The 14,009-nt window shown below is 36.8% G+C and overlaps 1 protein-coding gene across 3 annotated transcripts in view; it reads right to left on the reverse strand.

Annotated features, from left to right (window-relative positions):
• LOC110466209 (histone demethylase UTY-like) overlaps positions 1-14,009 on the reverse strand; it is a 121,290-nt gene that overhangs the window by 47,108 nt on the left and 60,173 nt on the right. Inside the window, exon 1 of one of the 3 annotated variants that reach the window (XM_021522787.1) lies at positions 7,403-7,610. The exons of the other annotated variants lie outside the window; for them this stretch is intronic. Within the exon in view, the coding sequence (XP_021378462.1) occupies positions 7,403-7,461 (59 nt within the window). The 5' untranslated portion in view covers positions 7,462-7,610. Of the gene's footprint in view, positions 1-7,402; positions 7,611-14,009 lie in introns of those variants that run through there. 3 annotated transcript variants of the gene reach the window in all.

Below are 14,009 nucleotides of genomic sequence, written 5' to 3' on the forward strand. Positions count from 1 at the left end.
TAATCTCCCGTAAAACCACACAAACTACACAACATCTCGTAATCTACTGTAAAACCACACAAACTACACGACATCTTGTAATCTACTGTAAAACCCCACAAACTATACGACATCTCGTAATCTACTGTAAAACCAAACAAACTACACGACATCTCTTAATCTATTGTGAAACCACACAAACTACACGACATCTCATAATCTCCCGTAAAACCACACAAACTACACAACATCTCGTAATCTACTGTAAAACCACACAAACTACACAACATCTCGTAATCTCCCATAAAACCACACAAACTACACGACATCTCGTAATCTCCCGTAAAACCACACAAACTACACAAAATCTCTAATCTACTGTAAAACCACACAAACATCTCGTAATCTACCGTTCAAACCACACAAACTACACGACATCTCGTAATCTACCGTAAAATCACACAAACTACACGACATCTCGTAATCTACCATAAAACCACACATTCTGTCATCGAAAGTCATTCATATAATCATTTCATATAGTCATACAAAGTCATACATGTATGTCAGAGAAAAGTGATACATCTATTATATAGCTGCCTAACTAAAACATACTCCTATCTATAGTACACAAATTCCATTTTACTTATCATCTTAAAACTCAAATTGATAACAAAGGAACCTGAAGTATTAAAATAGGACAATTTTTGTTTGTTTTATTATTGCCTTGTTAAGCTGAAAAGGCCTTGATGAAAAATCTAGATTTTTAATTGAAACTAAATAAAAGTGTTTACGAAGACTTGGGTGCAATCTTATTGATTGTTACTCCCTGCTCTGTCCATACACACACAGGTCCCACATCTACAGGCTGGGTAAATGGTGGGGAAGATGAAAGGCTTTGGATGGTGAGCTATTGCATGTGATCCCCAGCAAACACACTGTAATAATGATTGAACTGAGAGGTCGGGATCAATCAACTGTGATACCACCTACTGCACTCTGTAACACACCACTTCAGCATTATTCCAGAAAATTCCAAGGTCCTGTTCGTAGATGGAATATTTCAGGAATTCCCAATTTCTATGCATCAATGTAACAGCTGATGTTTGATTGGTCAAACACATACAATATTGTACTGTGTCACATGTATGAGACTTTCTCATAACTATATTATTGACGTATGAATGATCCAATTAGAAAGGTTACATACCGTGTAAGTGTATATATAGGGACAGAAACATGAAACACAAACAAATATATATATGTAACATAAGGACATACCACGTCATATAAAGTGATGAACAGTTAAATAAATCAGTCATGTAAATACGTTCAGACTCTCCAATCATTCTCCATCATCTCATTCATTGAAACATTAATCATGCTGTTCCATTAAATACTATTACATAACCACACTTCCCTGAAAATATCTTTGACTGAGAAAAATACCTCTGTCCTTGAAAATTTGATTATTTTCATAATCTGCATGTAATCTATAATAGCTGTTAATTTACTAGGCAGTAGTCCAGAACACATCCTCAGTCTTTTACCGTCTTTGAACACTGGACCACCGTATTTCTTTGTCCCCATCCAACAGGCAAATCATCAATACTTGAAATTTGACTTAAGCCGTGCTTTACTAGTACTTAACCTTACAGCAAAAACTTAAGCTCCAAGTCATTCTGCTCCAATTAGTTTACTCCATATCTGACATCATTTTGATGCAAGGTTCAAAAGTTAGATTGGAATCAAACAGCAGGACACTAGTTTTAATGACCTTCTAATGACTATCATAGTGTAGCTATTGGTCTATGACATAGCCGTGTAGCTATTGGTCTATGACTTAGCCGTGTAGCTTTTGGTCTATGACTTAGTAGTGTAGCTATTGGTCTATGACTTAGTCATGTAGCTATTGGTCTATGACTTAGTCGTGTAGCTACTGGTCTATGACTTAGTTGTGTAGCTATTGGTCAATGACTTAGTCGTGAAGCAATTGGTCTATGACTTAGTCATGTAGCTATTGGTCTATGACTTAGTCGTGTAGCTATTGGTCTATGACTTAGTCGTGAAGCTATTGGTCTATGACTTAGTCGTGAAGCTTTTGGTCTATGACTTAGTCGTGTAGCTATTGGTCTATGACTTAGTCGTGTAGCTATTGGTCTATGACTTAGTCGTGTAGCTATTGGTCTATGACTTAGTCGTGTAGCTATTGGTCTATGACTTAGTCGTGTAGCTATTGGTCTATGACTTAGTCGTGTAGCTATTGGTCTATGACTTAGTCGTGTAGCTATTGGTCTATGACTTAGTCGTGTAGCTATTGGTCTATGACTTAGTCGTGTAGCTATTGGTCTATGACTTAGTCGTGTAGCTATTGGTCTATGACTTAGTCGTGTAGCTATTGGTCTATGACTTAGTCGTGTAGCTATTGGTCTATGACTTAGTCGTGTAGCTATTGGTCTATGACTTAGTCGTGTAGCTATTGGTCTATGACTTAGTCGTGTAGCTATTGGTCTATGACTTAGTCGTGTAGCTATTGGTCTATGACTTAGTCGTGTAGCTATTGGTCTATGACTTAGTCGTGTAGCTATTAGTCTATGACTTAGTCGTGTAGCTATTGATCTATGACTGAGTCGTGTAGCTATTGGTCTATGACTTAGTCATGTAGCTATTGGTCTATGACTTAGTCGCACAGTAAATGTGAGAATCTATTGTGTTTGTATAGCTATTATGGAACCTGGGCTGAAGATCATAAAAGCACATAACAAATGTTATCATGGAGGATATTTGTTAGCAGGGCTAGGTATAACATTGATTTTCTGGGCCTTTAACCTCTGTGATTCAATTTGTAGGCAAACACAGAAGGGCTGTGGACTACTGTAGGTTATCTGGCTCCACACCGATGTATTGTGTGTTATGACATACAATACTGTGTACTCTGTCTAGACAAGCGTTGACCTTAATTTGGTGCCAATTTTAGACTCCAGTCAACTTCACTGGATGGCCCAGATATTTTATGACTTACTACTGTGTATAAACATTGGACATATGAATACCTTCAGTTGAATTTCAACCTGATTTTTAAGTGTGCCTTGTGCCTGTTATTACAAAGCTCAATACATGTATATCTGTCAAATTTCATTGAGGTGTATTCCTTTGAGGTGGATTCAATACTCCTCCCATCCTTCATAATTCGTCTCATGACACCCAATACAAGTACTGTAACCTCATGTACAATATTGTGAGGATGTAGAACATTGACACAAAACATGACCCCTGACGACCCCCATACCAGCCTCCTTTCACCTTTCCATACTTCATATGTTTTTCCCATTTCATCTTTTCATGCTTATCAGAAATTAACTAACTTCTCCCCTATTTCTATTATTTTTATATAATGACATCAAAATTACCTCTCTTCTACAAAAATATAAATAGTCACGAAATAGGAGACAGTTTGCTAAGTATTAGTCGACACACAGGCTTTATGCTTTGAGCTGATTGATTGAATGGGATAGGTATAAGTGTCTATATAGATAATGCTTATATCACAAGTATTATATGACAGGAACTAAATGATGCGGTAAGTGTTAAGAGAAGGGTACTTATATCTACAGTTTTCTAATAACATAACCACAATTGTTATTGATTTATAATACCTTCTTCCTGTTATTATTTATTCCAAAAATTGACATAATTCTTGTAACAGGATTTTTGTTTTGTCTGTATAGTCAGTGAAAATTAACCATTGTATTTTCCTGTTTCAATTCTGTTGTCCTAGTTTCCTGAAAATGACATTGTCAATAGTTCTCCTTCTGGTAAAGAAAAAGAGAAAATACCTCCTTCTGGGTGATTTTTTTAAACAAGTGAAAATATGTAAAGTAAAATTAACCCCTAAAAATATAACCTTTTTATAATAATATTCTATCAGGTTTTTATGAGATAGCCAGCTGATAACTTTGTATGAATGTTACTTGATGTGACAGACAAAATCTACCTCCTCAGTCCCCACAGTTGTTGATTTTTTTATATATATATATATACAATCTGACAAGGTAGCACTGACAACATATCTAATCCCTGTAACTGACAATGTTAAAGTTCTGACATGGTGTTTCCTGCACCGCATGTGGGACCAAGGTTTGTAAGTCAGCTACTGTCTACATTTGAAACCTTTATAACCTTAGCAAGTGACCATTTAACCTTGACTGATGACTATTTAACCTTGACTGATGACCATTAAACCTTGACTGATGACCATTAAACCTTGACTGATGACCATTTAATCTTGACTGATGACTATTTAATCTTGACTGATGACTATTTAACACTGACTGAGGACCATTAAACCTTGACTGATGACCATTAAACCTTGATTGATGACCATTTAATCTTGACTGATGACCATTTAATCTTGACTGAGGACTATTTAATCTTGACTGATGACTATTTAATCTTGACTGATGACTATTTAACACTGACTGAGGACCATTAAACCTTGATTGATGACCATTAAACCATGACTGATGACTTTTTAAACCTCGACTGATGACCATTAAGCCTTGACTGATGCCTTTTAAACTTTGACTGATGACAACCAAACCTTGACTGATGCCCATTAAACTTTGACTGATGACCATTTAATCTTGACTGAGGACTATTTAATCTTGACTGATGACTATTTAATCTTGAATGATGACTATTTAACCTTGACTGATGACCATTAAACCTTGACTGACGACCATTAAATTTTGACTGATGACCATTAAACCTAGACTGATGACCATTTAATCTTGACTGATGGCCATGAAACCTTGACTGATGACCATTAAACCTTGATTGATGACCATTTAATCTTGACTGATGACCATTTAATCTTGACTGAGGACTATTTAATCTTGACTGATGACTATTTAACACTGACTGAGGACCATTAAACCTTGACTGACGACCATTAAACCTTGACTGATGACCATTTAATCTTGACTGATGACCATTAAACCTTGACTGATGACCATTAAACTTTGACTGATGACCATTTAAACTTGACTGATGACCATTTAAACTTGACTGATGACCATTAAACCTAGACTGATGACCATTTAATCTTGACTGATGACCATTAAACCTTGACTGATGACCTTTTAATCTTGACTGAAGACTATTTAATCTTGATTGATGACTATTTAACCTTTACTGATGACCATTTAAACTTGACTGATGACCATTAAACCTTGACTGATGACCATTTAATCTTGACTGAGGACTATTTAATCTTGACTGATGACTATTTAATCTTGAATGATGACTATTTAACCTTGACTGATTACAATTAAACCTTGACCTTTGACAATTAAACAAACCTTGACTGATGACGGTTAAACCTTGACTGATGACCATTAAATTTTGACTGATGACCATTTAAACTTGACTGATGACCATTAAACCTTTACTGATGACCAATAAGCTTTGACTGATGACCATTTAATCTCGACTGATGACCATTAAACCTTGACGGATGACCATTTAATCTTGACTGAGGACTATTCAATCTTGACTGATGACTATTTAATCTTGAATGCTGACTATTTAACCTTGACTGATGACCATTAAACCATGACTGATGACTATTTAATCTTGAATGCTGACTATTTAACCTTGACTGATGCCAATTAAACCTTGACCGATGACAATCAAACACACATTGACTGGGGACGGTTAAACCTTGACTGATGACCATTACACTTTGACTGATGACCATTTAAACTTGACTGATGACCATTAAACCCTGACTGATGACCATTTAATCTTGACTGATGACCATTAAACTTTGACTGATGACCATTTAAACTTGACTGATGACCATTAAACCTAGACTGATGACCATTTAATCTTCACTGATGACATTTAAACTTGACTGATGACCATTAAACCTTGACTGATGACCATTTAATTTCGACTGATGGCCATGAAAACTTGACTGATGACCATTAAACCTTGACTGATGACCATTAAACCTTGACTGATGACTATTTAATCTTGACTGATGTCCATGAAACCTTGACTGATGACCATTAAACCTTGACTGATGACCATTTATTCTTGACTGATGACTATTAAACCTAGACTGATGACTTTTTAAACTTAACTGATGACCATTAAACCTTGACTGATGACCATTTAATATCGACTGATGGCCATGAAACCTTGACTGATGACCATGAATCCTTGACTGATGACCAGTAAACCTTAACAGATGACTATTTAACACTGACTGATGACCATTAAACCTTGACTGATGACCAGTAAACCTTAACAGATGACTATTAAACACTGACTGAGGACCATTAAACCTTGATTGATGACCATTTAACCATGACTGATAACTTTTTAAACCTCGACTGATGACCATTAAGCCTTGACTGATGCCTTTTAAACTTTGACTGATGACAATCAAACCTTGACTGATGCCCATTAAACTTTGACTGATGACCATTTAATCTTGACTGATGACTATTTAACCTTGACTGATGACAATTAAACCTTGACCGACGACAATTAAATCTTGACTGAGGACGGTTAAACCTTGACTGATGACCATTAAACTTTGACTGATGACCATTTAATCTTGACTGATGACCATTAAACCTTGACTGACGACCATTAAATTTTGACTGATGACCATTAAACCTAGACTGATGACCATTTAATCTTGACTGATGACTTTTTAAACTTGACTGATGACCATTAAACCTTGACTGATGACCATTTAATATTGACTGATGGCCATGAAACCTTGACTGATGACCATTAAACCTTGACTGATGACCATTTAATATTGACTGATGGCCATAAAACCTTGACTGATGACCATGAAACCATGACTGATGACCATTAAACCTTGACTGATGACTATTCAACCTTGACTGATGACCATTAAACCTTGACTGATGACTATTCAACCTTGACTGATGACTATTCAACCTCGACAAGGTCATGTATTACTAAGTGGATAATAAAATGTCTACAAACAGGCCACAGTAGACTAGCAGAGTTAAAAACAATGAAGCTAGCCGAAACTCAAGTTAGCTAATTGAAGATGGTGATGTGTTAGTAATATGACACATGTCCCCTTGTAGACAATATGTGTAAGTTACTGTAAATGCTTAATGAAATAGAATGAAATCCACCTGCAGTGACCTACATATTTAAGATGACACAATTAATACTTTGGTTGACATAATTATCTGTTTGAACATTTAACATCTACCTGTGTGTAGAGACATCTGCGTGTATTAAGGTGTCTATAAACGTCAGTACCAGAGTGTATCGGGCACCTACCTGAATTTTAGTCTCCCAATCAACATAAAACAATACCATAATTCATAAATACCTGTGTCATTTAAATAAACACCAAGGTACTCACTCATCAATAGCCGTCTCCAGCAGGTCCTCTATCAAATCAAGGTCAGGATGGTCCATCATGTATTTAGGATGACTTTAAATTGTTTGATTATTTGATAATATTAACATACGATCTGTCCACACAAACACTGAGTGAACAAAATGTCACTTGATGAAGTGGCGACGGACTACGTGAGGCTGGCGAGTGAAGCAGACTACGTGATGCTGGTGAGCAGGAGTCCAGTGTAGTTTTAAGTTGTAACACTATCCTTATATAGAAAACGGGAAACCATCCACCCACACACTCTGTACAGCACGTCACCATCACTGTACTCTCTGTCACATACAAACCAAGCCATGCCATTGGCTTATAGCTCAAGTTTTTAATAATCCATGGGAGTGGATTTCATTTTGTTTGGAGTAGACTCTATAGATTATGGATCACAGCAAATCTACCTGAGGCTGAGTTGATGTCTATGGTTTGCATCATACGGCTCCTGATGGGAGAGACAATCCGCGCCAACCCCTGAGGCTTTTAATCTGGTATATTGGAATTAAGGCATTGCTTTGACATTGGTATGATCTTGGAAACTGTCAAAGATAATGCCTCAACTGTTAATGATTTGCACACACAGCTGGATATTCCAACACATTCTGTCATCTAATTGACAAATCAAGAGTCACGTCTGTGCTTATGAAACTTAGATTTTTAAAGATTCAACTAAACTTTATTTGCGTGGTTTTGAAATATGTTTTGGCTTCGAATATTTCAGGAGTTTAGAAGGAATCGTATCCATTAAACTGCAGAACCCTAACAGTTACGGGTTGTAATGTTGCTACCTTATGGGAACTTACAAACCGATGATTTCTCCTGTGACATCAATCAGAACGCTGTCTTATACAATGTTACGACAGGATAGGGGCACAGGACTGCTGTGTCATCACACTGTAGGCACCAACCAGACAATGCCTTATATGGTCATATTTTGTTTGTGCCTGCATGGCAAAATTGTACAGCGCACCTTACCATCACAATGTTACTACGTGTGCAAATATTAATGTGAACTGCCTAGAGAAACTCTGTTACAAAGTTTCCTGTTAAGACTCACTGAAACCAATTCAAATTTTATCTTCTTGATTTAACAAAAGTTCTAAAACATCTTAAAGATTTGTTCAAAGAAACCTAAAAATTAGATATATTTGGTTTCAATTATCTTTTCAGAGTCTGAAAATACAACAAAATAAATCACTATCAAACCTGATAGTTCCTAATTTATGAGGTGTACAGTAAACAAGACTACAATGTGGTGAAGGTATATTTTTTCCAAATAATATGATGAAGTGATGTTTGATTTGCCACACTTTCTGGTCACTGGCCTTCCTGATTAGTAAACAGGGCTATAAACCTGTCATTGTTTAACACTGTAACATTTGTCCTTCCTCTGGCTACAGGTGGTCAGGCTAGCCCTTGGTCATCATGTGTTATCAACAGCTACACAACCAGATTTCATGGTTCAATAATGAAGGCTTTGGCAGGGCAATGAGCTAAATGGTTTTACAGCCAGGATATCACTGTATCACCAGTTCCCTTACTGTATACCTGTCAGGATGACAAATATATTACACTTCTATTCTACATGATGGAGTCTGTTCAAAATTTTGGTCTGCTGGTGTGAAGAATCTTGAAAGAGATATTTCTGCCTTTTCTGTTCACATGGTGATCCTATAACCATAAATCCCATCAGTAAAACTTTTACCATCCCCTTCCAGTTAATCCATCAGTTCTAAAATCAGGCCACTTCAGCTAAAAACAAAGCTCATGTCACCGTGATCTCTGACTAAAACCTGGTAACTGCTACCTGAATGGGTAAGAGTTATGTAACATTTCCCTGTTATAGACCAGTCAGACTGTCTCTAGGACTGAAACATTTCCCTGTTATAGACCAGTCAGACTCTTTAGGACTGTTATATAGACCAGTCACACTGTCTTTAGGACTGTAACATTGCCCTGTTATAGACCAGTCAGACTCTTTAGGACTGTAACATTTCCCTGTTATAGACCAGTCACACTGTCTTTAGGACTGTTATATAGACCAGTCAGACTGTCTTTAGGACTGTAACATTGCCCTGTTATAGACCTGTCACACTGTCTTTAGGACTGGAACATTTCCCTGTTATAGACCAGTCACACTGTCTTTAGGACTATACCATTGCCCTGTTATATAGACCTGTCACACTGTATTTAGGACTGTAACATTTCCCTGTTATAGACCAGTCACACTGTCTTTAGGACTATAACATTGTCCTGTTATATAGACCAGTCACACTGTCTTTAGGACTGTCACATTTCCTTGTTATATAGACCAGTCACACTGTCTTTAGGACTATAACATTTCTCTGTTATATAGACCAGCCAGACTGTCTTTAGGACTGTAACATTGCCCTGTTATATAGACCAGTCACACTGTCTTTAGGACTGTAACATTTCCCGGTTATAGACCAGTCAGACTGTCTTCAGGACTGTAACATTGCCCTGTTATATAGACCAGTCACACGGTCTTTAGGACTGTCACATTTCCTTGTTATATAGACCAGTCACACTGTTTTTAGGACTGTAACATTTCCTTTTTATATAGACCAGTCACACTGTTTTTAGGACTGTAACATTTCCCTGTTTTAGACCAGTCACACTGTCTTTGGGTCTATAACATTGTCCTGTTATAGACCAGTCAGACTGTCTTTAGGACTATAACATTTCCCTGTTATAGACCAGTCACACTGTCTTTGGGACTATAACATTGTCCTGTTATAGACCAGTCAGACTGTCTTTAGGACTGTAACATTTCCCTGTTATAGACCAGTCACACTGTCTTTAGGACTGTAACATTTCCTTGTTATATAGACCAGTCAGACTGTCTTGAGGACTAACATTTCCCTGTTATAGACCAGTCAGACTGTATTTAGGACTGTTATATAGACCAGTCAGACTGTCTTTAGGACTGTAACATTTCCCTGTTATATAGACCAGTCACACTGTCTTTAGGACTATAACATTTCCCTGTTATAGACCATTCAGACTGTCTTTAGGACTATAACATTGTCCTGTTATAGACCAGTCAGACTGTCTTTAGGACTGTAACATTTCCCTGTTATATAGACCAGTCACACTGTCTTTAGGACTATAACATTTCCCTGTTAAAGACCAGTCAGACTGTCTTTAGGACTATAACATTTCCCTGTTATAAACCAGTCAGACTGTCTTTAGGACTAAAACATTGTCCTGTTATAGACCAGTCAGACTGTCTTTAGGACTGTAACATTTCCCTGTTATAGACCAGTCAGACTTTCTTTAGGACTATAACATTTCCCTGTTAAAGACCAGTCAGACTGTCTTTAGGACTATAACATTTCCCTGTTAAAGACAAGTCAGACTGTCTTTAGGACTATAACATTTCCCTGTTATATAGACCAGTCACACTGTCTTTAGGACTATAACATTTCCCTGTTATGTAGACCTGTCACACTGTCTTTAGGACTATAACATTGTCCTGTTATAGACCAGTCAGACTGTCTTTAGGACTAAAATTTCTCTGTTATAGACCAGTCAGACTGTCTTTAGGACTATTATATAGACCAGTCAGACTCTTTAGGACTATAACATTTCCCTGTTATAGACCAGTCAAACTGTCTTTAGGACTATAACATTGTCCTGTTATAGACCTGTCACACTGTCTTTAGGACTATAACATTTCCCTGTTATAGACCAGTCAGACTGTCTTTAGGACTAAAACATTGTCCTGTTATAGACCAGTCAGACTGTCTTTAGGACTGTAACATTTCCCTGTTATATAGACCAGTCACACTGTCTTTAGGAGTGTAACATTTCCTGTTATAGACCAGTCAGACTGTCCTTAGGGCTGACCATGTCTGAATAAGAAAACTTATGTGTTATACATTTAAATTCAAACATGTCGTATCCTAAGCCAGTATTATGATCTACTACAAAACCAAAGTCAAACATTCAAGTCCCTTAAATGTCAAAATGTGTTCGTTATTGATTGTTTCAACTGAGAGCTTGATGATGCCTGTATTTCACACAATATTCTGTTTGTACGGTTTCACAGAAACCTTTCCTTGCAAAAGGGAAACAGTTGTATAGATTCATTTCAGTTATCCCAATCAAACAGGGAAAGACTTTCATTCTAAGTCACAGAAACCTTTCCTTGCAAAAGGGAAACAGTTGAATAGATTCATTTCAGTTAACCCAATCAAACAGGGAAAGACTTCATTCTAAGCAGAAAATTCTCTAGTTTCTGCTAAATTCATCTATTTCTTTCTAAATAACCTTTGTGCTGTAGCAGTAACCCCACTCTAAACCCCATTGATTGTGTATTCTGTAGACAGCCTCAGAATAATGTTGACATCGCCAAGACACATTGATGAAGTCAGAGTCTTTTTGTTCTACTTATACTTTCCCAATATTCTTTTATGCTGGCAATGTAAGAACCCCTTTCATTGATAGATAATCCTGTAGTATGGGGCAACAGATACGAGTGTACATATTTTCTTTGTTCGTAGACCAAAAAGATGTTTCTGCTACATGAGCATCCCCTTCAATAATCATTCTTTTCTTACAAAGCCTGAAGTCCTTGTGGAATTGTATGCAGTGCCTGTATGTTAGATAGTTGTATCACCATTGTAACTGGTATCTATTAATATTTTTCTCACCATGTGCCTGATGTAATTATGATGTGTGGTCTATATCAGGTAAAGAACTGAAACTAACTACAATCACAACCAAGACAGGACAGGTGTGTACTGGAATAAAAGGCCGCGATGGCCAAGTGGTTAAGGCGTCTGACACTCTGCTACCACTAGCCCTCCACCACTGGGTCGCGGGTTCGAGATCTATGTAGGGCAGTCGTCAGGTACTGGCCATAGGTTGGTGGTTTTTCTCTAGGAACTCTGGCTTTCCTCCACCACTAAAACCTGGCACGTCCTTAAGGACTTCCCACCCTTCGTAATACACATGCCTTTCTTGTCATATTTTCGTGTCATCATTTCTGTATTGCGTATTGGGCTTTCCAATACCGTAGCGTAAATTATAGTAACACAGGGTAAACATTAGTACACGTGCGTGACGATGATATGTCAACACCCAATATCGAGATTTTGTTGGGAAATGTGTAATCACACGTACTTCAGAAATGAAGCTTATGATACAAGACATAAATTAAAACACGGGAAGACACTGACATAAGATCAGATGACTACAAGGAGGTCGTATATGAGGCGCATGGAATGCAGACTGATGTGTTCTGTTTACCGACCTCACCTGTACATAGCACGTGCTAACACTAGATCACAAGCTCAGGTCGCTATGAGTTTTGTTGTGGAGCGAGTTACACTTTGTCAGGTAAAAATGTCAAGATCTCTATAAAATGCAAGTACATAATTATGCGTGCAAGTCATAACGGCATACCATGCGATAGCCTATGGTTACATTATTATGTACCTGACATGTTAATTACCATGCGTAAGCCGGCTATGGTATGATGTCCAAAGTGTACATGATTGGGAGTAATTTTGTTGCATAAATTATAGAACAGTAAATTGACAATTTTAATATCATAAGTTAATTCATTTTCGTCGTTTTTGGTATAGTAAAGAAAACAACTGTCATTGTATAAATTGCATCCCTCTGTAAAAAGTTCCGTTTTTTTCAAGGTAGACAACTCTCATCAGGACCAAAATGATTGTAAAATGTAAAATTAATGAATTATAAAAACTTTGTGTATATTTGGTTTTAATTTTTCACTCTTTTCGTATGAAACTATGTGTCCTGTTTGCTTTTAATAAGCTTGTATATAATAACTTGTATCCATACAATATCAATAAAAATCATTTTGTGTTTTTGTGTTTAAGATATTTTATGATAAATAAAGTATTTGTAGGGTTGATTAGCAAAGCTTCTATCATTACTTTATTGTAGTTATAGTTTTGAACAATTCCACGCACTCAAAAAATGTGAAAGTGTTAACTTTGACAAAAAATCAATTTTTCAGTATTTTTTACAAAAAAATCCAATGTTTATCGGATTTCATAAAATCATCCCTACATAGTGTCATACCCATTGTGTGAATCTTTCATTGAATTCTGCTGGTTAATTGCGAAAGGGTGGAGCCTCCTTAAATGACCATAGCTGTTATAGGACGTACCACAAACCAACCAAACCAAGTACTGGAATAAGGTTGTATGAATAGATCAGTTAGTATGAACTAACACATATTGTTCAATTAAACATTCTACACTTTACCAGTGAACAAAATGCTTAACTATGCAAGTCCATGTTCCGTTTAGACACTTTTGCGGAGTTACGCCCCTTCAAAAAAATTGTCTCTACTACTTCATAGATTTTTATTCCATTATCAAATAATTTGTCACTTACTGACAAGCACTAAATGTAGTTCTGTAAGCCAGCAAATGCTGTCTCCAAAATAACACACAATGATGATAATCATAAACCAGTCTGTTACACAGGGGATACAAAAATTGTGTAGAATACAGCACCACATGTGTCTCTGTCACAGATGTACTCCTCCTGTTTATAAGGATCAGCTATAGACCAT

The sequence above is a fragment of the Mizuhopecten yessoensis genome, unplaced genomic scaffold, assembly GCF_002113885.1.
Source record: "Mizuhopecten yessoensis strain PY_sf001 unplaced genomic scaffold, ASM211388v2 scaffold213, whole genome shotgun sequence".
In the NCBI taxonomy this organism is placed as follows: domain Eukaryota; kingdom Metazoa; phylum Mollusca; class Bivalvia; order Pectinida; family Pectinidae; genus Mizuhopecten; species Mizuhopecten yessoensis.